The 25,417-nt window shown below is 34.3% G+C and overlaps 1 protein-coding gene and 1 non-coding gene across 2 annotated transcripts; one reads left to right on the top strand and one right to left on the bottom strand.

Annotated features, from left to right (window-relative positions):
• Positions 1–20,138: 20,138 nt before the first annotated feature.
• Positions 20,139–20,226, bottom strand: TRNAY-GUA. The gene is given in 2 exon segments: positions 20,139–20,174; positions 20,190–20,226. It is a non-coding gene; the product is annotated as a tRNA-Tyr (tRNA).
• Positions 20,227–23,194: 2,968 nt separating this feature from the next.
• LOC110922966 (BES1/BZR1 homolog protein 4) lies at positions 23,195–24,775 on the top strand. Its single transcript, XM_022167161.2, has 3 exons — positions 23,195–23,518; positions 23,795–24,505; positions 24,590–24,775. Exons 1-3 carry the CDS (start codon positions 23,243–23,245, stop codon positions 24,638–24,640), a joined length of 1,038 nt encoding a protein of 345 aa, XP_022022853.1. The 5' UTR covers positions 23,195–23,242; the 3' UTR covers positions 24,641–24,775.
• Positions 24,776–25,417: the final 642 nt, after the last annotated feature.

Raw genomic sequence — 25,417 nt, 5'->3', positions numbered from 1 at the left:
AGTCTACTTTTATTCCTTTTCTTGTATTTATGTTAGAATTAGCTGTCTTTTTGCTTCTTTTGTGAATTTGAGCTCATTTCATCCTGAAAATATAAAAGGAAGACAAAAACACTCTTTTTCCAACATTAGTACTTAAAAAGGGTTAGTTTTGTGCCTCATTTGATGTAATTTATATGTTGCATTTTACACACATCAGCGTAGTACCTGCACTTAGCCTTTTTGGAAAATACGTCAGTTTACACTGGTAAATACAATTTAACTGACTCATTTTGAAAATGTTTAAAATTGATTTAAATGCCCATGGGATAAAACTTTTTATAACTTGGGATAATTATTTGCTTAATAATCTTGTAAAAGAATTACATGTTCGTTATGCGTTCAGTGGCCCGGGTCGTGTCGGGTTAAAGTTCAATAGACACACCACTTAATATAATTCCGCCGCAAGACTTCTCTCGGCCGGCGATTATACATTTAATAAAATGCACAACGGGTGTACGCCTACACCCGCGTGCTAAGGTCGTGGCCATTCTTTGAATGATGCCAAGGATATCCGGGACATGGTCATTAAACCCCCAAAGGCGTTAAACAAACAAAACAGCATTTTTAAACGGGTTAATTTGACAACACTTAGCCATCAACTGGTTAAGGGCAATTGTAGGATCAAATCGAGCCAAAATCTGATTTTGTATAATAAATCAAGATGAACACACCAAAAATATAGCAATAAAACCCTTGAAAAGATTTGCAAAAGATGAATACAATTTAGCCCCTCAAATCTCTCACTAAGTGTGTTCCCTGAAACCCTAATCATCTCATTCTATTTATAGCCTTTACCATTTTAGACTAATTACAATTAAGCCCCTAGAGATAATAACTTACTAAAAAATAGCACTAAACATGAAAACTCATTAAACAAGATAATAAATATATTTTGACTACTCAAAATATATTTAATTATCCAAAGCATTATAACTATCAAATCTCAAACTTCCACACGCCATATCTTTCTTCGATCTTCCCGTGTCGACTTGCGCGTTGACTTTGACTTGATGGCGTTGACTTTGTTGACTTGATTCGTTGATAACATTAGACTACACGTTTTAGACCCAACAATCTCCCCCTTAGGCTAATGTTATCAAACTCTTGCGTCATCTTTAGAACCGTCAACTTCATGCGTGTTGTAATCTTCAATTTGGCAAGCTTCAGTCTCAATTTTAGACCCAACGAACAATAGCAAAGAACAAATATGGAGCAGTTGAGATTCGAGATTTAGAGTTATGAAGATGGTTTTTTTTTAATATTTTGTTTTGTTTATTTTTTTTTTGTTTATAAGTTAACTTCGGATCTCCGGTGGGAGTTTGGCTTCGCTTGGGATGGTGGTGCTCCGATAAATGTCCCTGTGATTGTAAGAGAATTCCGCAACGAACAATAGCAAAGAACAAATATGGAGCAGTTGAGATTCGAGATTTAGAGTTATGAAGATGGTTTTTTTTCTAATATTTTGTTTTGTTTATTTTTTCTTGTTTTGTTTATTATTTATTTATTTATTTATTATTTTTTTTGTGTTGACTATAGTATTTGGAAACTTGAATCCAAACAAATCTGTTTCTACTCCCTTCTTTAAATACGCCAGTCAGAAGAAAGTCACCAGAATAACGACTCCGGGAAAATGTGACTTACCGGCGTATTACCAAATACGCCGGAAAGCTTGAACTCGCGTTCAAGATTTAAAGTCGCCGGAAAACTAATTACGCCGGAAAAGTTAACTTCGCCGGAAAGTTGCCGGAAAACACAAATACGCCGGATCTTTCAATAAAATCGCTATATTCAAAATAAAATCGCTGTATTAATAAAAAATCGCCCAGAAACTTCAAAAACTCATCTAAAACCTTCTGATTTGAGCCGAAACCTCTTTAAATGATATAAAATCACTATGAATCTTTCAAATAATACTGGTCTCAACTCACAATCAGCAAACACATAATTTAAACCTTTTAAAAACAAGATTTTTGAAGAAAAAGTGAATAAAATCAAAAACCCTAAAAGTTTCAAAACATTTCAAATAAAAATCAGATTTTTAGGATGAATTTGAAGATTGTTGAATCCCAAATTCGAGTACCAAGCTCTGATACCAAATTGTAGGATCAAATCGAGCCAAAATCTGATTTTGTATAATAAATCAAGATGAACACACCAAAAATATAGCAATAAAACCCTTGAAAAGATTTGCAAAAGATGAATACAATTTAGCCCCTCAAATCTCTCACTAAGTGTGTTCCCTAAAACCCTAATCATCTCATTCTATTTATAGCCTTTACCATTTTAGACTAATTACAATTAAGCCCCTAGAGATAATAACTTACTAAAAATAGCACTAAACATGAAAACTCATTAAACAAGATAATAAATATATTTTGACTACTCAAAATATATTTAATTATCCAAAGCATTATAACTATCAAATCTCAAACTTCCACACGCCATATCTTTCTTCGATCTTCCCGTGTCGACTTGCGCGTTGACTTTGACTTGATGGCGTTGACTTTGTTGACTTGATTCGTTGATAACATTAGACTACACGTTTTAGACCCAACATCAATTCCCCGACCAAGCGGTATTTTATATACCGTACCCCAAGCCCATATAGGGAAAATAAGTTAAACGTATTTACCTGAGCAAGTACAATTCAAATACAGCAAGTACAAGTAGCTTTTACTGGGCTCCTGAAAATAAAGGTTTTAAATATCCTATTAGAATCTAACGGGTCTTTTACATTGGCCAAAGCCTAGACCGGTTATTCCTAAATGAAGATTACGGTTTAAACGCACGATAAGGCGAAGACCGTTTTAGAATGTGGTTTTGACTCAACAAGCTTGCATACTTGTTTAATATGGGTAACTTAATCACATTCTGGATTTTGAGACTGAAATGATATGGTTTGACCCGCTTCGGCTAAAATGGGTAAACTAGTTACATAAGCCGATCCGAACGCGTAAAGTGCGTAACGAGCAACCATAAGAGTCAAATACAAGTTTCTGAGGTTAATATGCCTAAAATATGTCGTGATATCAGAATGATACCTTCCATTATGCCCCAAATGGTTTTAAACCCAAACGATGCCTCATAAGGGCATTTTGGTCATTTAAAAAGGGTGTAAAAGAGTTTAAATGACATTCTGAGTTACAGGTCTGAATAAATTAGTAAACCTACTCATTTTACCAAGTTACAACAGTAGGGTATTAATCCTATGTGAAAATTATCAACCTTGACCATTCTAGACACCGTAAGGGCGTTTTGGTAATTTCACTTAGGCTTAAAAGGTCAAACTGGGAATCTGAGTTTAAATTATTTTTCTACTGTTTCAAAATATAAAAATTTACTGATTACATCAGTAGGTTTCAACCCCTTATGCCTAACAAGGTTCTAGAGCATACTTGGTGCTAAAAATGTTTAAAAAGGCGATTTGGAGCTATTTCCGGGTTTTATATAAAAAGCTGATATTTTTAAAATTCCCGAAGGCTCAAAATAATTTATTTAACATATTAGATCAGTAGAAAAAGGTTTGGGGTCAATCGGATTTATAAAACTCATTTTATCGCTTAAAAGGGCAAAACCGACATCAGCCGAATTAAGCTTAGGACACTATGTTATGCTCAGCCTAAAATTAAATAAAAATCTTTAAAAATCCCAGAATATTATTTTAATACAGTAGGTATAAGGTTTTATACAAAAATTTGGATTTAGTTAGGCTATACGCAATTTACGCCATTTAATTACTTAAGAAGCTTCTAATTACGCTAATGAGCATAACTCCTAATCTACACCTCCCACTGATCTCAAATTTTAGGTACAAGCTTATAATTCAGTAGCCAAGGTGTCTACCCTTTCACATTTTCAAAAATCATGTTTTAGGGTCATTCGGGCATAATGGTCAACATATAGGCATTTAACGGAAACATGCATGCGAATAGGATTTCTAATAAACCAAGTTGCATAACCTCAGGGAGTTATACTAACATGAATATAGGTTCAAAAGAAGCTCTAAGGCAATCCTAAACTTGACTAGAACGGGTCAGAACTGAAAGTCAAAGCGAAAGTCAAACTATGCGACTTTCGGTTCCAAACCGGGTCTAAACAGAAAATTGTCGAGTTGAACATGTTGGAACATGTTCTTACATTATTTACCAAGTTATATTAATGATTAAATAGGTTGCATGCACCCTACATTACTAATTATGCATTAATCCGCAAATAAGCATTCTGTTGACTTTTTATAATAAGCTTTGACTCGACAATTGACATGTTTAGAGTGGGAATCTGGAAATACCCTTTTAAGGGTTTAATACCCACATAATTACCTACTCAAAGGTGTTTTAATTCGTGATTTGACAGAGCACATTTTAATTAATCACGAAGTCAAACCTTAATTACGACGGTTTGACTTTTGGCTAATTAACTAGGCTAAAACGAATTAGGAAGGATTAAGGACCCTTACCAGAGTCCTAATTGAGATTAGAGATCACTAGGAAGATGGCTTGAAGTCCAGAGAGCTCCAGAGAATGCTCCAAGTGAGTGACACAATTGAATGATCAAAGTTCACCACACTTCACTCCCTTATATAGTGACCAAGATGCTCTAGGATCAAGACATGGAAGTCTAGGATGGTTACAAGATTACCCCAGGTGTCCCTAATAGGCTAAATACTGCCTAGAGAGTCCCTTGTTTCGAAAACCACCTCAATAAGGCGGTGCAACAGGCTGAACAGGCAGCTGTCCAATTTCTGCTGCCAGCGACAGGCTTACGGACCGTAAGCCTAAACTCTTGCGGTCCGTATGCAGCCCTTGCGGACCGTATGCTCAGATTGTTGCGGTCCGTAACCGACCTTTGCTGAAAACGCCCAGGTACCCTCCTTACGGACCGTAAGCCTAGGGTCTTGCGGTCCGTAACCGGTGGTTAGAGGACAAAAATTTGTAAACTTCCAAGTCTTGACCATGTAATCAAACAAATCCGAATCCAAGCCCTCTTTTCCAGTTGTGGGACCATCTGCTCAGCCATTGCATGCTTGAATGGTTCTTACATGTTCCCCATTTCAAATTTAATTCTTGTGGGACTTGCAAGGTGACGGATATTACTAGGAAATCTTGAATTCTTCATCAACTCCCAACTCTCATTAGTTTAGGATTAAAAATTAGAATTCATTGTAGTAACACTATTAATAATCCAACTTCCTTATAAAGGATGGAGTTTTATTTATTTAGAATCAACCGGTAAAAATATATAAGATGTTTAACAAATAATTTATGGATCTTGGGATTTATAAATTCGGGTCGCTCAGAGGTGTTTTAATAACATGTCGCCCTTGGGTCGTTCAGAGGTATTTTTATAACATGACGCCCTCTTAAAATCCTACCACGCATCTTTATATTTGACCCGGGTTTCTGACACATTTGTCCCACATGACACGTGTCTTTATTTCGTTGGACAGGAATTTTCGAGGTGTTACATCCTGGCCATTGGTTTGTTAGATCTTGAGATTTGATTTTAATTCCAATTTAGTAATTATTTATTAAAGTATAATAGGTATAATTAAATAGTAGGGATATTATTGTCAAAATACACCTTTCCATTAGAGATTGAGTTGTAATTTGATGAGAAAGAGTGAAATATAGATAAAAAAGTGAGCAAATACAATCGTAATTTCTAAAGAGGTCCAAGTTTGATACATTTGTTTGGGTTCCTTCATTTAGCAAAATCAACAAATAATTTAGTATGTGTTCGTCTCTTTTTTAAATAAACGGACATAAACAAATATCCAGCTAAACTACATGGTTCACGAATGTTTTGTTGAACGTCGGGTTCATTCACAGCTAGGGATAAGACCCCGGGGGATGTGTCATATGACCCAGAACATGGGTAAGGCTACACGACGTGGAAGAGCATGAAGAGGGGACATTAAGCGCATATGGTAGCCACGTCAGCAAGGGGCGTAGTAAAAAAATATGGAGTGGGAGGGGCATAAAAGTGGCGTTAAAAAAAAGTAAAAATAAGAGTAAAATACACAAAACGTCATTTATATTTCCCAAAAATTGCAGGTTCCAGCCTTTGACTTTAAAACTTGCTAAAAACAACCTTTACGTTTATTTTTGTTACGAGTTCAATCCTTTACGACTAACCAAGTTTATTTTATCAGTTAAATCCTCTCACATGCCTGACATGTGAAGGTCTATTTGTCTTTTTTATTTTACTATTCTCATAAAACAAGCATACGATGAACGAGATGATGAATTCTAGGGTTTTTAATTGTAAGATATGAATATGACATAGTTGGGTTTTAACAAGAGAAGTAAAATAAAAAAAGACAAATAGAGCCTCACATGTCAGTAGAGGTGAGCAAAAGGAAAACCCGACCCGATCCGAGAACCGATCAAACATAAAATATAGAACCGATTCACTACCCTAAATATAGGGTCGGTTCCGATCCATAGATCCAAGTCGGGTTTCACCATGAAAAGAACCGAGAACCGACCCGACCCTATTTTATATGAAAAATTGGAACCGATCTAAATACCTAGGTACTTGGGTTCGGGTCGGGTTAGGTATATTTTCGGTTCGGTTCTCGATTATTTTCCGGTCCGGACCTAAACTTGCTCACCCCTACATGTCAGGCATGTGAGAGGATTTAACTGATAAAATAAACTTGGTTAGTCGTAAAGGATTGAACCCGTAATAAAAATAAATGTAAAGGTTGTTTTCAGCAAGTTTTAAAGTTAAAGGCTAGAACCTGCAATTTTTGGGAAACATAAAGGACATTTTGTGCATTTTACTCTAAAAATAAAAATTAAACACCAAGCAATTAAAACCAACCCAAACAACACCCACCAATCAAAAGCCCTCACCTTATCAAGCTTTCTCCCTCCACGCCGGTGAGATTCCTCCCACTCCCAACACCAAGCCGCCCTCCACGCCATACGCGGGCTGATGTGCCTGACGTAGTGAAGCTTCCACGCCCACTCCGTGTGATCTTAGTTCTTCACACTACCACCAACTTCCCTGAAACGTGAACTACTGACTGAACATGTAGCAATGAAAAAAACTAAAAAAATAATAAAACATGTGATGTGTTATGAATGTATCATTTATATAGTGACTCTCCACATACATAACTCCTATAACTCCTATCTCTTTGATTTCTTTTGTATTAATGTATGTGCCTATATATAGTGGCATTTGTATATGGTGTATATATATCAATCAATAAGATTTACATTCCCTCATTCTTTTATTCTTCTCTTTATATTGCTAATAGGTTTAGTTGTTTTACAACACGTTATCAGCACGAGTTGCTTTAGCACGAGTTGGTCTTGATGATGGATCACATTATCATGAGGTATGTCATTAACTTGTTATTGTTATCATCTTCTTCTCTATATGTCCTCAAAATTTTGGGACTCTCACTATGTCTTCTGTTTTCGTCCCTTCTCTAGTCGCAGCCCCCAAATTAATATATGTCTACTGTTGCCTATCGAATAGAATGCCTTCCTTTTTGTCCAAGGCTATTATTAATATATATGGCTCCTAAATTAATGTCTGATTCACGTAGGGTTCACCATGGTCCAATAGGAATCTTAGGGTTTTATTAATGATCATGATATATTACTCATAATTGTTCAAAAGGCCCATTCATGACTTTCACAAAAATTGCTTTGCTTCACTTGTCTTTCACGGCCCAATAGAATTCATGTAAAGATGCTCCTCTTTTTTTTTCTTTTCATCCACCAAAAGATCCATATTATAATTCATACAATTTTAGATAGATTGAGATTTAGAATATAGAAACTGCTCCATATGAGTCGACCGACCAATTGGTTTATATAGTGGTGTATGATATTCATTGTTTAGGTGTAGGCTGAAAATGTAGGTTAATTACTAATCTTTGTATAGTCTATTAATATTATGATATGTATCTGATTGTGTGAGCGTATGTTGTTTATTTTTCGATTAAAGTATGAAACGATTGTCCACATTCTTATACTTAAGTGTGATTGCTCTAAAGTATTAGTTGTGTTAAGTTGGTTATGAGTGAATTTTAGCAATTTCGATTAAAAAAATGTTGTGATTTCTTGGTACTCTTTCTTAAAAATTAAATAATACCAAAATAATTGATAAGTGCATAACTGAATTTTGTTATATATACTAGGGAGAAAGCCCGTGCGATGCACGACATGCATAATAGCTATTGTTTGTTCGTGATAAGACGTTTGACAGTGCTTGACAAACTAACCTGCGAGATGACTACTAACCCGAGCAGCGCGTTATTTAATTATATTAGTAAACAGAGTATTCCACGCGTAAGTATAACGATCCGACTTGAAACATCTATCGCCAGCTTGTCCTAAAAGTTTCTGTACAGGGGAAGAATATAATTTAACCTATGAACCGTTTACTCCGGGGGACCCGTTGGGTTCAGGTTGTTAAAAGTTTCTTTGTAGACGATGTTTCTTTGTACCAGAGCATTACGTCGGAGTCGACAATTTACACCATTCTGCTCGTTCTCTGTTAGTGTTAGTTCATCAATCGTTTTATTCTACACTCTTCACTAACCTAAATTTGAAAAATAGTTACGACTTTTCGTGTCAAACTTCCCCTTTCAAATGTAGAAACTAATATAGTTGATGCTATAATTGTTCCATTTTTCAGTTCTTTTATATGGATAATCAAAGCTACTACAAAAGTTGTACTCTTTTCTATCCCAAAACACATATGCATGTTATTCAGATGTCTGAATAGAGATCCACACATACAAAAAGAAGGCTCGAACAACAGCTTTCGTATATGTTTTAAGTTCTTGCAAGAACGGCTTGTTTTACATGTCCGGACATGTGAAGGCCATCTTCGTGCATTGGCCTTGATCCTAACACGTGTCGCTAAAACATCAAAGCCGTTGTAAACAAACCAAACATCCAACAAACCGTGAGTACATCTATAAACAATAATAGTGAGTATATCTATATACAAATCAAACATCCAACAAACCGTTGGTGAACCTTTTGATAGAAAGTTCCTTTATTTTTAATTGTTAATACATATATAAAATAACTAATAGAGTAGGAGAACCGTTTAACTCGCTCTATCATAACACCTTCTTTAAGCTCTCCAACTCCTAAATAATCACACATTTAGATCGCTTATATTGCATTACTAATGTAGAATGTTTGTTTTTTTTTTCCAATTGAAGAAGTTTGCTAGACAAACTATTAATCCCTTTAATAGTTAATCCACATCTCGCAAGATTTTAGATTTATACACAAATTGTGTACCTTTCACGACACTGCTTACCAATACGACTGAGAAGAGACTGTGTTATGAGAGACCATTTTGTGGGCCCATCCATATGTTTTCACCAGCTCAAGGACCTTTTCATCCTCCTACGATGAAAATAATAATAATAATAATAATAATAATAATAATAATAATAATAATAATAATAATAATAATAATAATAATAATAATAATAATAATAATAATAAAAAGAGACCATAAAAGCTGTTTTGATCAAATGTGTCAAAGAGTAGGAGGGGATGTGGTGAAAACCTCATGAGTCTATGGACCTTTAATAAGTTCCGAATTAAGAACCTTTTTCCAGTGATGCAGACATTGGACTTCAGATCTATCAGAAAAATACACAGCTGCAAACACCAACTTTTATAATTGATTTAAAAAAAACATTCATGTAAAGCCCATGAATTCCCATCCCATATAAAGCATAAGAAAACCAATAAGCTGGTGAGAGAAACAAAAAGAAATTACGTTGTATAAATATGTAGGGACCAAAGTCTCATATGGATCACTGAGAATAATCACTCCATGAACATTAATTATTGGAAATTTCAATAGCAGTAATTGCCCTTTTTCGTGTGGAATGATATTGTCGGTTTTGTTAATAGCAGTAACTATATGAAACCAAACCATTGAAATCATATGAACATTGAAATTTAAAATCAAAATGACTCAATAAGACGGGCACTATTGCCTTTTTTATTAGACTTGAACCCGTACCACTTTAATAAGAATAAAAACACGTGATAGCACTAACCCAAGACGCCATCGGCTTTTTTTTTTTGGTTATCTAATATACTTTAATGATTGGCATTTGTTTACTTATTGATATACACGGCTCCTTATAACTTATCATTTCTCTCATTATATATGTGAGAATGACATGTGAGACAGAACCTTTTATTTATGTGCGGGTATAACTGAACCGAACTTAACTATGGATTGGGAGTGGCTGGGGGAGTTCTTGAAGGGAATAGCGAAGCCTGCGGTCGCCACCGCGGTGGTCAGGTCCGGCTCAACCATTTTGGTGGCCTAAGGTGAAGTAAAAGCTTGTGGCCTTTTTAGTCACGTTGTCTACAGGGTACGTTTAGCCAATCCCGAATAAAAAAAATACTAAAAATGGGAAAATTCGTACCAGCCATTCCTTGTCTACAGGCAATGTTATTCCTTGCGGTGCAATGCAGCACACCTCCCTGCGTAAATAAAGACGTAGATTTTTGTTTCAGAATCAAAAGTAGAAAAGCGTAAGAATGTGGGATAGCAGAGCGTAAAAAACTACCTTTATGTCAGTGACAGTATAGTCGGTGCTCATGTACTTGCCGTTAACACGTGTCACGTCCCATTTTCTACAAACCATTATCATGACAGGTTCGGTGCTCCCTTCACGGAGTTCACTAAGGAACATATGACTGCTTGTACCACGTTCGGACGTTTGCAAACTAAGGGGGCTGGCCATGGCAATAGAGGAGGAAAGGAAACTATGAACCTACAAACATAACAAACCCGGCAATCTTATAGCATAACCAAAGACCGTTCAACTGTCTACAATTTAATCATATCTTAATGAATGATATTAAATGACAGGGATATTCAAAGAGGCACAATAAAACAATGCAATTTAATTAATTTTAAAGCGACTTTTGGTATCCTAGCTTGGAGTTAGAGTTTCTTGAATTGGTTTTTATATGTAGGATGATTGTAATCAATTTTGGTTTAATTGGCTTCATAAACCATGGGGGAAGATGAAGAGGAATGAAGTTCAAAGGTGTGACTCTCTGGCGTCTTAATTCAATTAACTCTTTTAATTCCATTATTTTAATTAACTCATTTGTGTTAACTTAAATTTATAATAAATTGTAAAAAATTAAAATAGTATTCACGTCAAATGACCATTTTACCAAAAAATTAACCTCATTTAGTATTGTACTATAAGCATAAAAACTTGCAATTACTTAAATTTTACCGTCATCCTTATGAAATGCTTTATAATATAGTATAAATCAAAAGCACTAAAAATTGAACATGGAACGATCTAAGGGAAAAAAATGGTACCTGCTTTAGAAAAGAGAATGGACTGTCTGAATTCAGTCGTAACTTCCGAAGTCCGATTAGATTCTGATGAAACACATGCGAGTCAAGAAGCGAACTCGTGAGCGGGTATGAGTGTGAAAAGGTTCCCGTGTTTGTTACGGAGTGGCATTTTATACCGATTTATCAGCTGAAGCCATTAATCAACCCATTAAGTATCGGTTACCATTAATGTTATATGATTCGATTTATTGTAAGATGTTTAAAAGATGAAATGGTTCGGTTACAATGAAGAAGATGATTGATGTCACTGTCTTTATTATTTGGATAATGAAGTATTGTTTGAAGGTTCGGTTACGATGGTTGATGTCACTGTCTTTATTATTTGGATTAGATAAATCATCCTTTATTAATTGAATTATTAATGAACTACTATTATGTGAATTATTTGAATTACTTGGACTTATGGCCCTTAAAGACGATAATGAGAAGGACAATTATGCCCCCTGACTAAGGTAATTAAGTGTTGTACCATAAGCACTATAAATTGTAATTACTTAATTATAATTATTGCAAGTATCCTTGGGAAATGTTTTATAACCTACCACTTGTACACAATTAATTATGAATGTGATGGTTCATTTATATGGCTTTGGACACCACATGATTTATAAAAAGTTTAATTCTTTTAATTTGATTTAAATACATATTTTAGAGTTGTGTGGCTAACCTAAATATAATATCATTAATGAACCTTAAAAAATGAAGGTTGTAAAAAAGTTGATATATCTAAATTAATGAACCTTAAAAAATGTATTTAAGAGGCTCATAATGAAGGTTGTAAAAAAGTTCATATAACTAAATTTTTAAATATATATAGATAATAATATTCCGATGAAAGTGTTAAACTGTGTTTTAACGGCTATAAAATAATGTATTGTATTTGTATAATGAGGTGATGAAATTAAATTGTTAATGATGGTGAACTATGTTTTGTATTATATGACAATTTGTGATCATAAAAATATTTGCTAGAATTTGGTTGTGATGCAATGATTAGAAGACTTTATGAGTAACAGTTTGTTGAAAATGCTCGGAAAATTTGATAATAATCAAAACGATACTTAATAATTCATAGGTAATGTAGTTTTATTTTGTAGATGCTGACTCATTTATAATGTTTTAATAATACCAGAGCAAGTATGTGTAGACAATGCTACAGGTTGTTGAAGTAAAAAAATTGTGCAAATAAGAATTGTCAAAGAAGGAAATAGTTTGTATATTGATGATAAACTTATAGTTATATACATACATTTGCATTGTTTTTTGTGTTTCTAGAGTTAGATTAAGGTTAATTGCATATCTATATCACTTTGCATTATCTTTATTATTGTGTTATTTTGATCAGTGATATGATGTGGGTTTCTTTACAACCATGAATATTTATTGTTCGATCGGTTTAAAACCCACTAAAATTTCTTTTAAGTTTTCTCATTTGGAAATCTTATGGGGCTAGGCAATCGATTTTTGGTTATCTTAGGTGGTTGTCTTTTTATCTAAAATATGGAAGATGAAAAGTTACCATTAATATTTATTAAATTGGATTTATCACAACATATAAATGAAGAAGATGAAACGTTACCATTAGTATTCATAAAATTGGATTTATCACAACATATAAATGAATATTCATTATCTTAGTTTTTTTATTTAATTATAGTATTATTATGAAAAGTTTCGATGAAATGTTTCAATTATTGAATTTTATTATAATATTAATATGAATGAATCTTGCTTTATGTCTATATAATTATGAAAAGAAATAGAACTATCAGACCTAAAGAATTGTACGTTGGAGTTATAATAATTTGCTTTTTATAGTTCTCTGGTTCATTAAAGAACAATTCTATTCGTGGTAGTTTGATATGCATAAAAGGAATTAATTGAGATTTCAGTATGAAATCTATATGCATGCATATATAATTGCAATTTATGATTCATGATGTCTTTCATTTTATATCCATTATCTCCTTTATGGTAAAAACATTATATTGAAAAACATATATGACGCTGCCTAATGATGTCTAATGATTTTCATTTGGAGATTATCATTTATATAGATATTATTGAATAAGGCTAATAAAGACCAAAGTTGTGTATTATTGTCATTCCCATGAAAGTTTATAAGCATGCTTAAAAGACCCGTTTATTTGAAATAAATTGAAGTAAAGACATGACATATGAAGTGTGGGTCTCACGTAAGCTCATTATAAATTTGTGGAAGCTCGTAAGATTTTCGATCGATAAATTTTGTTGTCTCGGTCATATAACTACTTCTTGATTTACATCATCTAATGAGATATATAAGAAGGTTGAAAAAAAAATTCCACTTGTCAAACCTCAAATGCGCTCTAGATATATAAGGTTTGAAACAGTCACCATGAAAGTTTTGTGACTCTAATCCATTCCTTGAAGTGAATGTGATGATATACTGATTAGTATAATGGTCGTGATTATGTACACAGTGAAGAAATTGTAATGATGCGACCATGAAAGTTATAATCTATTCCTTGAAGAGAATGTGATGATGAAAATATCAATTTAAAGGTCATGATCATGTACATAAAAAAGGTTTAATGATGCCCATGTTAATAATGAGATTAAGCATGCTAATGATGAAATTGATAGCAAGAAGTAGCGCACTGTGAGATTGAATATACGAGAATAAATGAAATGGGAAAAGATGTAAAACATAATAATGCATTATCCTCTCGTATTTAGTATCGTGTATTAAACAAACATGAGTGCAAGTAAAGTATATATGATCATAATTATTTAATGATTGGCATGACCGGCCAGGCCATACCGAGTTACTAATGATGATGTGAAAAGTATTGAAGGACCAAAAGATTCGTCTTGATAATTATACATGTCATATCTGCTCTCAAGTGACTTTAAGTATTGATCAACAAAAGTAGGGTGTGAATCCCCAAATATTCTGGAAATGATAATGAAAATAATTATACAAACATGATACCATTTAGTGTTTTAAAATCGATGCATCGTCTAAATGGTTATCAAATCCACAACCTGAAGCTTGTGTGATTGTGGCTTAGCTAATGTGATAGCAAGCATATTAATCCAGATTACTATTGGTTACAAAGCTAATGATCATGAGAGGAGCAAAAGTTCATTTAGGTACATGTAATTTTATATATAGTACCATCAATTCACATTAAGCCAATATGTTATAGTTCTCCCCATACAGTTAGTTTTTTGGTCAGGAACCAAAGATGTCTCATCAAAGATTTTGGTTGTGCGACATATATTGAAACTCATCCACCACACCGCACAAAGATGGGACTTCTAAAAAGTTTGAGAATATGTTGGGTATAAATAATCGTCTATGGTTGAATACTTAAAGCCATTAGTGAGAAATTTGTTTATGGCTCGTTGGTTTTCACTTTAGTGAATGAATGTCCCCAACATTAGGGGGAGATAACAAGCAGTTGGAAAGTGAAAAGTGAAATGGATTATCATGTCATCTTGATCCTCAGACTATAAACTATGAACTAGAAGTTTAAAGTATAATTCATTTACCAATATTAAAGAACAAGTTACCAGACAAGTTCACTGACCTAAATAGAGTGACTGAGTAAGTCACATAATCAACTGCTTATGCTCCAGTTATATTTGTGTCCCAAGAGGACAACCACATATTTTGTAATGAGTCTATTGCACGCCTGAAGCGTGGTAGACTAGTCGATTCCAATAATAAAATTCATTGAAAATTGGAGCAAGTAATTAAGATGGTCAAGTCGAGGTTATACTAATAGGATCTCCTGCAGAGACATTAGACATGATGGTTCAAGAAGAACCTCAGGTACCTGAAAATAAAGAGATCTCAATAAGTTGTATTATGTCTAAGATATATATGGAATCGAATAAAAATCGACGTCGTTATACTTTTGTATATAATATAGCGCTTAAAATGATTAAATCATGAGGATCAAGATTTGGGATCTACCTATTAGTGGAAACACATAAATAAATGGCCAAAAAATGAAAAGACGCAAATAAGACAGAATTAAATTCTCTAATGAAATGGAAAGTTTTAGAGAAATGGAAAGTTTCGGACCGGTGGTCTATACAACTAAGTTGTAAAATATGTTTGATACAAATGTGTCTTTTACGCGAATCATGTGAAAATCAAATTAAGTGATATAAGTCAAAATTGGTGGCACAAGAATTTTTGCAAAGACTTATGACTGATTATGAGGAGACGTATTCTCCCATGGTGGATGTTTTGACTTTCCAATATCTTATTAGTCTGGTAATATATAAAAGAGAATTGACATGCGTCTTATGAAAGTTATGTATCACTTGATACTAAGTCATATAAAATAAGTTCTCGAGAATATTATGATTATTATATAAATTCGGATCTGAATATGTATACATGTTGTATATGTTATTGAATTGAATACAATTGGAACTCCCCATGAGTATCCTAAAGCATTTGAGTGCTTAAGAGGTTAATTGAAACACCTTATAGATGTAATTATTGTGCACCAATACTCCAATAAACATACATAGAAAATGTGTACCTGGTTATTATGCCATCTCAGTGTACACAGTGTACAAATATGGTACAATATGGATTTTACAAATGAAACAAGTGTTTAAGACATCCTTGCATATAATATAAAATCAATGAGGAGGTTTGTGTGTCAACACTCCTAAAGAGTGTATGCACATACATTGTTGGTCAAAGTGGAAAGGAGTACGGGAATGTATATTTATAAAGTTAAAAAAGATAGTAGGACTAAAATAGTCGATTCAGATGTTGCATAATCGACTTACAAATGAGCTCAGCAAAGAGAGAAATACATAAATTGTAGTGAATCCATTTTGTTTTATTAAAAGAACAATATGAGGTTTATGAGTATTCTAATATATGTTGATGATATAACTGAATCTCCTGAAAAGATAAAAATGAGCTCAATTATTAAAGGAAGAATTTGCAAATTAAAGATGGTATTGCAAATATGTGGCTTGATATGTAGAACAAGCATTTGTATTATTAATATTATTATTCATCAATCATAATACATCTAGAAGATGGTGGACATTTTCATACGCACAAAACTTATGGTATACATACATTTTATGATGTCCAAGTAGTTGGTATAGAAAATGACTCTTATCATCCCCTATCAAATAAACAAAGATCATTGGTCCAGAAGTACCATAGTTAAATACAAATTGTATATCTTGCTGGTATGTATACATGGGCACATGTCATGAAATTCGTTGACAAGATATAACTCATGTATAGGGAGGAGATAATGTAACGGGTAAAACATATATTTTTATACCCTTAAGGTACAAAAGATATGGATTCATATTTTACTAACCCATCAACAAGTTTGGTTAGTTTTGTAAGTGCAGGGAATGTAACAAAACATATTCATGGATCTTATGGTATATACTTACAAGTGAAGGCAATTAAAATTTCACATGAAGATCATACATCAATGCTCATTGAAGGATTGGAATTAATGGACCAAGCAACATAACAAGACATCAATGGATTACGAAGTTTTGAGCAACTTTCAAAGAAGCCGGACCTGAGTCACTTATAGGATACACGTAAAAATGAGGGAGAGCATTATACAAGTTGCACTCTTTTTCCCTTGACTAAGTTTTACCCAATGGGTTTTCTTAGTAAGGTTTTTAATGAGGCAACATACCTGATCCAAACGTATCAGGAGGAGAAAATACGCGCTGCACTCTTTTTCCCTTAGCTGAGGTTTTGTCCCACTGGGTTTTCCTAGTAAGGTTTTTAACGAGGCAGCATCACCAAGCGTATTAAAGGTATGTGGATAGTCAAGGGGGAGTGTTATGAATGTATCATTTATATGGTGACTCTCCACATACATAACTCCTATAACTCCTATCTCTTTGATTTCTTTTGTATTAATGTATGTGCCTATATATAGTGGCATTTGTATATGGTGTATATATATCAATCAATAAGATTTACATTCCCTCATTCTTTTATTCTTCTCTTTATATTGTTAATAGGTTTAGTTGTTGTACAACATGATGAAATATGCAAACAAAACATATTTAGTCCATCAATATAGCAGGCCTTTTGACATCCTTTTTGGGCCTTCAAAGTCCGTGCGTTGAGTACATATCATAGATTCTCCAAATGAATAAAGTGATAATTATCATAGTTAATTTAACGGCACAGAAGCAACCTGGAGAACATGGTATATTTGAAAAAAAAAAAAAACATTATATATTTGATAGAGTAAACTGCTAAAATAGTACCTGAGATTTGGTCACTTTTGCCATAATGATCCAAAACTTAAATCTTTTGAATCTGGGTCCCTGTGGTTTCAGTTTTGTTGTCATTTTCATCCAAAATCAAAATATGGTCAGATTTTTTAGTTAACATCCAGCTTTTTTGTCTTTTTTTCCTCCCTTTTAGTTAAGTGCAAATGGTCAGACTTTTTTAATTTGTTATAATAAAACGTTAAAACACCATTTTGCCCTTCATTAAAAGGGAGGAAAAAGACAAAAAACTGGAAGTTAACTGAAAAATCTGACCAGATTTTGATTTTGGATAAAAATGACAACAAAATTGAAACCAAAGGGACCTAAATTCAAAATGTTTGAGCTTTGAACTAAAGTGGCAAAAGTGGCCAAACCTCAGGGACCATTTTAACAGTTTACTCTATTTGATATACTAGAAAGTTTATTTGGGTAGGAAGGCTAAGAAATAATCCTTACCATCTATTAACTAATCAAGGGCTAAGATTAAATAAGTGAGATTGAACAAAAAGAAGAAGGCGGTGGGTTAATTTGAGGGTATTATATTCTATTCAAATCAATAGTTTATGTCTCTTTCAATCCCCCCCCCCCCCCCATTTGTAAAACGTTCATAACCTTTTCATACGACATTATTTTTTTTTATAAAAGTTGCACCATAAAAATGAGCGTTTTTTTATCTTTAAAACGAGTACACTATTACTATACTTTTGAAAAAAAAAAATTCTGATAACCAGATGCCTAAAACGCAATGGACAAAAAACACAAAAATTATTTTTTTTTTCTAAAACGCAATTGACTAAAAACATAAAAGAAAATGTTCTTTCTAAAACGCAATGGGCAAAAAACACAAAAGAAAGTGTTTTTTTTTTTTCTAAAATGCAATGGAACAAAAACACAAAACAAAATGTTCTTTCTAAAACGCAATGGACAAAAAACACAAAAGAAAGTGTTCTTTCTAAAACGGAGGGGACAAAAAACACAATAAAGTGTCTTTTCTAAAACGCAATGGATAAAAAACACAAAACAAAATGTTCTTTCTAAAACGCAATGGACTAAAAACACAAAAGAAAGTGGTTATTCTAAAATGCAATGAACTAAAAATACAAAAGAAAATGTTTTTTTCATTGTGTTATAAAACGCAATAGACTACAAATAAGAAAAAATTGTGTTTTTTCCATTGTGTTTTAAAATAGTTTGATTACAATGTGTTATATCAGTGTGTTTTAACATTGTGTTCTAAAATGTAATGAACTAAACACAATGAACTAAGTGTATTATAAAATACAATTCTAAAACGCAATGAAATATCCACAATTCTACAACGCAAATGAAATAACATAATGATCCGGGTATGTTATAAAACACAAATCTAAAACTCAATGACTTACAAATAGGCGAGCAACAGGCTGTATTCTATCGTGCTGCATGATAGCAATCGTGCAGGGGTCAAGAAGTACACAAGGATACGTACGTGGCATCAATCAGCTTGCGCCAACCACTGCTCCACGATCTCCACCTAATTGCTGATGACAGACCAGACAACAAGGACGACCGTCAGGACACGTGGATCCATTCCGCGTGCGCCAGATACCCTCTCGTCTGAAATCACCAACGGTCGTGACATGGGAGGCAGAACGAATATTCCTTGTTGTCGACCTCAGGCCCAAGGCCCTTCAGCCCATCTCCTTCACAATTCACCTCGGTTGTAAATAGAGAACTTCCCCTCCGTGTTTAAGGATTACTCTCTTGCTCTCTTACTTAATGCACACACTTTTATCCTCAAAGCAAGTTCTTATTCCCACGTCGGAGGGTGGTTACAAGGAGAACCCCCTATTCTCCTCCTTGTAACGAGCTTCACTGTGCGTTGATTGTTTTGGAGGATCGACGTAGCTGTTCATCGAGTTCAGAAGAAGATTAACCTTATTTGGATGAGACATAAACCACAAGCTAATCGCCAGATTAACTTATGTTTCTTCAATAACATAAAAAACTTTCATATAAGTTTTTTTATATAGATAGAGATTGATTCCTACAACATGTATATTTTAAATATAGATATTTTAAAAGGATGTCTTAATTCATTTCGGTTCGGTTAATGTTCGGTTATGAGACACCTTTAACCATATCCATAATCGACTTATCGGCTAATTAAATAGCATTATCCATAACCGTCGGTTAATTTGATTCGATTATCAGTTAATTTCGATTAACGGTTAAAGTTTACTCACCCCTACTTTAGATTGAGTAGCTTCCAAACCAGCCTGGTTGCGCGTCATTTTACGGTGGTAACTTATAACCCACAGTATACCAAAATATAAATCCTAGTAGTTCGAGCAAGTCCAAGCGAAGTAACATTTGTTCTTTCTTATGTTAAGACTTGAGATAACCCACAAATCGCTCTTAAATAAAATGATAAAAATAAAAGTAAAAAATCCGACCTGCCGGATTCGAACCAGCGACCTAAGGATTACTATCATTTACGACTACAGTCCTCCGCTCTACCAACTGAGCTAAGGTCGGGAGATATTATAAAGTTCAGTTTCATTTTATTTATCATCGATATTTCCAAACGACAACCTGACAGCTGGAGTTATTTGTTTGATTGTGTCATGTGAAAGTAAACAGGTGGGGCTACACCCCACCAACCCAAAATATTCGGCTCACACATCTCATCTCTCACTCGCCGCTTGTCAAATGTTTCAACACGTGCACCGAATTTTTGACTCGTGCAAACATCCCATGTGTGTATTCTGTGGTTTACACGTGTGAATCATATCACAAATCTCACTATTTGGTCTTTAAACTCTTCCTGATATTTCTCTAAGTTGCCAAGTTGAACTTTTATACTAAGAAATAAAAAATGAATTACACCATGTTGAAAAAAAAAAAAGAATTACACCATGTTGAAAAAAAAAGAATTACACCGTGTTGAAAAAAACCTAAAAGATATTATGTTGAAAAAAAGCGAATGACACCTTGCTATATTTTTTCTTTTTTCTACATTTTTTTCAGAATAAAACAATTTTAGCTTAACCCACACCTTATATATCTTCATGTTTATAGTAATTTAGAATTAAACAAGTTTATTTATCATATGTTCGTGTGTTAAATTATATTATCCATAGTTCTACACAGTCGTCCGCTATATAATTTCAAAATTTGGTCAAACTATTATAAACGTGTGTGTAATGGCCTAATTGGTTGTTTATGTAACCTTTTGATAAAATGTACATATAGAGCATGCCTCTTGCTCTGTCATCACTTTAAGATTCGTATGATTAGAGCGTGGGTCATTTCTACTTTAAAAATATTATAAAAATAGTAAGGACATTTGTTTGGTGCTTTGATAACTAATTTTATAAATCTTTAGATGGTTAATCCAACTATAGCCTTGCGAATAATACTTTTTGATATATTTCTTGGCATGCTTTAATACTTTGATTGTCAAACGGAGACTTATATATTATTATTATTATTATTAAATAAAAAGGACAGTGAAATATATTAGTGTTTTATTTCTCCTCTAATTTTTCAAATCCATATGCGTTTTTATCCTTTTACAAACCAAGTGACTAACAACATCATCAATGCAAGATGATAAATGTACTCCTAAATATGACTAGTCAGTTGTCACATTAGATTTTCACAAATACATTTTTTCTCTTCAATCCTACAAACATTTTTACTAATACTTAGGGTGAATGGAGTGGGGGCAATAACCCACTCGGTACCGAACCCAACTCCACCGCCAACCTTTTTACCGAGCACATGTTACCGAAATGGGGGCATTTTCGGTGAGTGGTCACCGATTTGGTGAGAGGGAGGGAAGGGGGAGAGAGATGGGTGTGTGATGGGGTCCATTCCTTCTCAACCAATCACACATTTTTTTTAAATAGTTTACCTAAACCCCATTAGGTAAACCACCACCAACGTTTTTGAGCATTAGGTAAACAAATTAGGTGACTTGACATGACGCTATGTGATTGGGTGAATTGGGAGTTTTCCTATTTGGAATAGGTAACCACTCCCCTCACCCTTATATTTCCACATAATCACCACTTTTACATTTATTTTTTAATAATTAAGTTATTTCTATCAATATACATTATTTTTATTTTCACGTTATTTATATCAAAAGTTATAAAAACAAAACATTAAACTTTTAAACATGAACATTAATATATGCGTATCTTAAACTTTTGTATTATTTCTTATTAAAGTAGCATTAATAAACTTATGTTTTTAGAAACATTACATTTTTTTTTTTGTTATTGTGTCAAATTACTATATTTGAAATGAAAAAATAAATATATATAAGTCATTAAAGGTTATAGTATACAACTTATTTATGCATACAAAACAAACCTAAGGGCCCACCATCCCAGCAAATACACCATTCTTCCCAAGAACATTCCACTAAAATGCAAAGTCATTCAATGCATTCCTCCTTGAATGCTAAATCCACATAAGCCAATGACTTTGCATTGGCCATGGTCTAAGACCAAACCCAATACGATGCATTTGTGACATAGATGATGAGTTGAAGGAAAGAGAGAGTAGAGAGAATGTAGAAATGTTAAGTGTATGCATTTTTGTGAAGAGGCAATAAGGTTTGTGAGTAGTAAGCTTTAATTTTAAATGAAGAAAAAAAGAGGAAAAAAAGTGAATAATGAGATGATGTGGCAATTTTTTTTGTAAGAATTTTAATCTTACATTAGAGATGGTTTAACACCTTTAATTTTTTTACATTGTATGAAGGCGAAGTGCCATACTGCTTCTCCAGTCTTGTTGTTGCGTCTTGTGGTCGGTCTTGAAGGTACGGGCAATGTTAATGCTCTTACCGTCATGCAATATCACCTTCCATCCCGCTCCTTCATTTTCCTTCTTTGCGTCTTCTCCTCGTCGGCATGGAGATGCGGCTGCACATGACGCACCACCATCTCGCACTTCCACCTCACTCATACTCCTACATCACCCATCTTGTACCACCTTACCATTCCCAAATGGAGTCCACATCCCCTGCCCTTATATCCTTTATTTTGAAGGATAATTCACTTGTTTAACCTGTCTAGTTAATAGCTCAACTCATCAAAATGTTTATAGTCCATTTAACCTATTTATCAACATCCGTCAAACCGTTTACAACCCGTCAACTCATTTGGCTCGCTTATGTGAATGGGCAAACATGTCTTCTCAGGCTACACGTTTTTAATTGTTTACGCTTTATAATTGATATATCTTTCAACATAAACAAATACATGGACCGTATTCAGATTCGAGCATTTAGTAAATCCAAAATCCATCCATACGAAATGATTGACACCTGTAATAAACCGTCCTTGTAGCCCCCTCCAATCTCTCTAACAAGTAACTGAGCAGCAGCTTTTGACAACAACAACTCGTCAGCGTTCCCATGGCCCACCACCACATGCCGGGCCCACTCAATTCACCAATACCTGGTCTCTTTGTTCATAAATCTACTTTATGTTCCCTCATCAACATTATATGTATGTAGTTTGTTCTTTTCTTACCATTTATGATCCATCACCAATTAACAAACTCTTACTCTACATTATTATTCCCTCTCATCGTTACTAAGATGTCTGGAGCAAGGATGCCTACATGGAAAGAAAGGGAGAACAACAAGAGGCGAGAAAGGCGGAGGAGAGCCATTTCGGCCAAGATATTCGCCGGCCTTAGAATGTACGGTAACTACAAGCTCCCGAAGCATTGTGATAACAATGAGGTACTCAAAGCGCTCGCCGATGAAGCCGGCTGGACCGTCGAGCCGGACGGTACCACCTATCGTAAGGTATAGTATCCATTCCATAATCTTATTTGATTTGCACTAGTCATACTAACTTCGGGCTAGCTCATTAAGTAGATGCACATAAGGTCACAGGCTTAAACCTAGTTTAAAAGTATTTTTGTAAAATAAAATAAAGTAACAATTGTAATAAAAAAAAAGTGTTAATGTGAATGTAGGTATTTTTAAGTTTTAAGATTTAATTTAATGTGATGCACTAATTGAAAATTATCTTTCATATGAATTTAGGTGTTTTAAGTTTTAATTTGAATTTGATTATAGGGATGCAAGCCTATGGAGAGGGCCCACATTGGTGGTTCTGTGTCAGTGAGCCCTGGTTCATCTTATCAACCAAGTCCATATGCTTCTTGTAACCAAAGCCCGGTTTCATCCGCGATCGCGAGCCCGACTTCATCTGCATTCGGGCCCAACCCGCACCCGGATTCTCTCATTCCATGGCTTAAGAATCTCTCATCTTCATCCTCTTCTTCAAGTTCATCCAAGCTTCCACATTTTCAAATCCACAATGGGTCCCTGAGTGCACCGGTGACCCCGCCTGCCAGCTCACCAACCGCTCAATCCCCGTCTCGGATCAAAATCGGTTGGGGTGGGCCACACTTTCCCTATCTCCCATGTTCAACTCCCCCTAGCCCGGCTCGAGAGACTCTTCCTAATTATGAATGGGGGACGCGGGTCCCACAGAGTGGACCCACGTCCCCTACATTCAGTCTTGTTGCAGTGAACCCATTTGGGTTCACTGCAACAACAGGTGGCTCACGGATGTGGACACCTGGTCAAAGCGGGACTTGCTCTCCAGCAGTTCCTGCAGGGTTTGACAACAACGCAGATATTCCAATGGCTGAAGTTGTTCCGGATGAATTTGCATTCGGAAGCAATGCGAGCGGACGGGTGAAACCATGGGAAGGAGAAAGGATACACGAGGAGTGTGTGTCGGATGATCTTGAGCTTACTCTAGGGAACTCAAAAGCCCAGGTTTGTGGTTTAAATTTAAAATAAATTCATTATTAATAACTTTAACCGTAAAAAAACCGTCACTTATTATTTACCATGTTACAGATAAAATGTGACCCGAAGAAGATATGGTCATCTAGCATAGCGCGGAATTAGTGCATTTCATTATATCTATCTATGTTGTCTGGTATTAAAGTATGTTATCTATGAATGAAAGCTGTGCATTTTTATTGTAATCATAGTTCTAATCTTATATAGCAATGAATGCAGTTGCAAGTTGGGGGTGCAAAATGATTGTGTAATTTTATTGTATGGATCCAATGTTACCTTTAGTAGAAAGACAAACAAAAAGAGAATAGCACTACAAAGTTTACATAATTGCAGTTTTTTGGGTTTTGATGCTGTTACAATTAGTGCACCTAAAGTATAAAACTCATCATCATTATTTTTTCATGAACCCTATTACAGTCTTACAGATATGATAAACACAAAATATCATCATTATTTTATGAATCAATCATGTGCAAATACACAATAGTTACAAGTTTAGCTATGAGTTTTCTTTAATGTATCTAAACTTTCATGTACGATTCTGAGAGGACCATGGTCTCAAAATAACAGCCACATATAAACAAGACAATTTTAACGTTATTTCGTGAAAATAACGTTAAAAGATAGGGATGGTTAATCAATCATGCATCATGTGGTGGCGTTGATAGCCGAAAGACAAGGGGGTACATGCACTAATCGGCAGTCGTCTCAATTGCTGAGTGTTACGTGCCTTATGTCCAAGGCTTAATGCAAAACTACTATCGAGCCGGGGTAGAGGTAAGGTTGTCTACATCTGACCCTCCTCAGACCCTACCTTAGCTTTGCAATTGGTGGGATTTACTGAGTATAATGATGATGATATAAACAAGACAATTTGCAGAT

This window comes from Helianthus annuus, chromosome 3 (assembly GCF_002127325.2).
Source record: "Helianthus annuus cultivar XRQ/B chromosome 3, HanXRQr2.0-SUNRISE, whole genome shotgun sequence".
NCBI lineage: Eukaryota > Viridiplantae > Streptophyta > Magnoliopsida > Asterales > Asteraceae > Helianthus > Helianthus annuus.
Note: the sequence above shows the minus strand (reverse complement) of the source record. Positions and strands in the feature narration are given on the sequence as shown.

Bases quoted from the DNA above. Each gene is read 5' to 3' on its own strand.
- LOC110922966 (XM_022167161.2), top strand. From the start codon at position 23,243: ATGATCCATCACCAATTAACAAACTCTTACTCTACATTATTATTCCCT. The intron at 23,519-23,794 runs GTATAGTATCCA...ATTTGATTATAG, and splicing joins ACGGTACCACCTATCGTAAG to GGATGCAAGCCTATGGAGAG. The intron at 24,506-24,589 runs GTTTGTGGTTTA...ACCATGTTACAG, and splicing joins TAGGGAACTCAAAAGCCCAG to ATAAAATGTGACCCGAAGAA.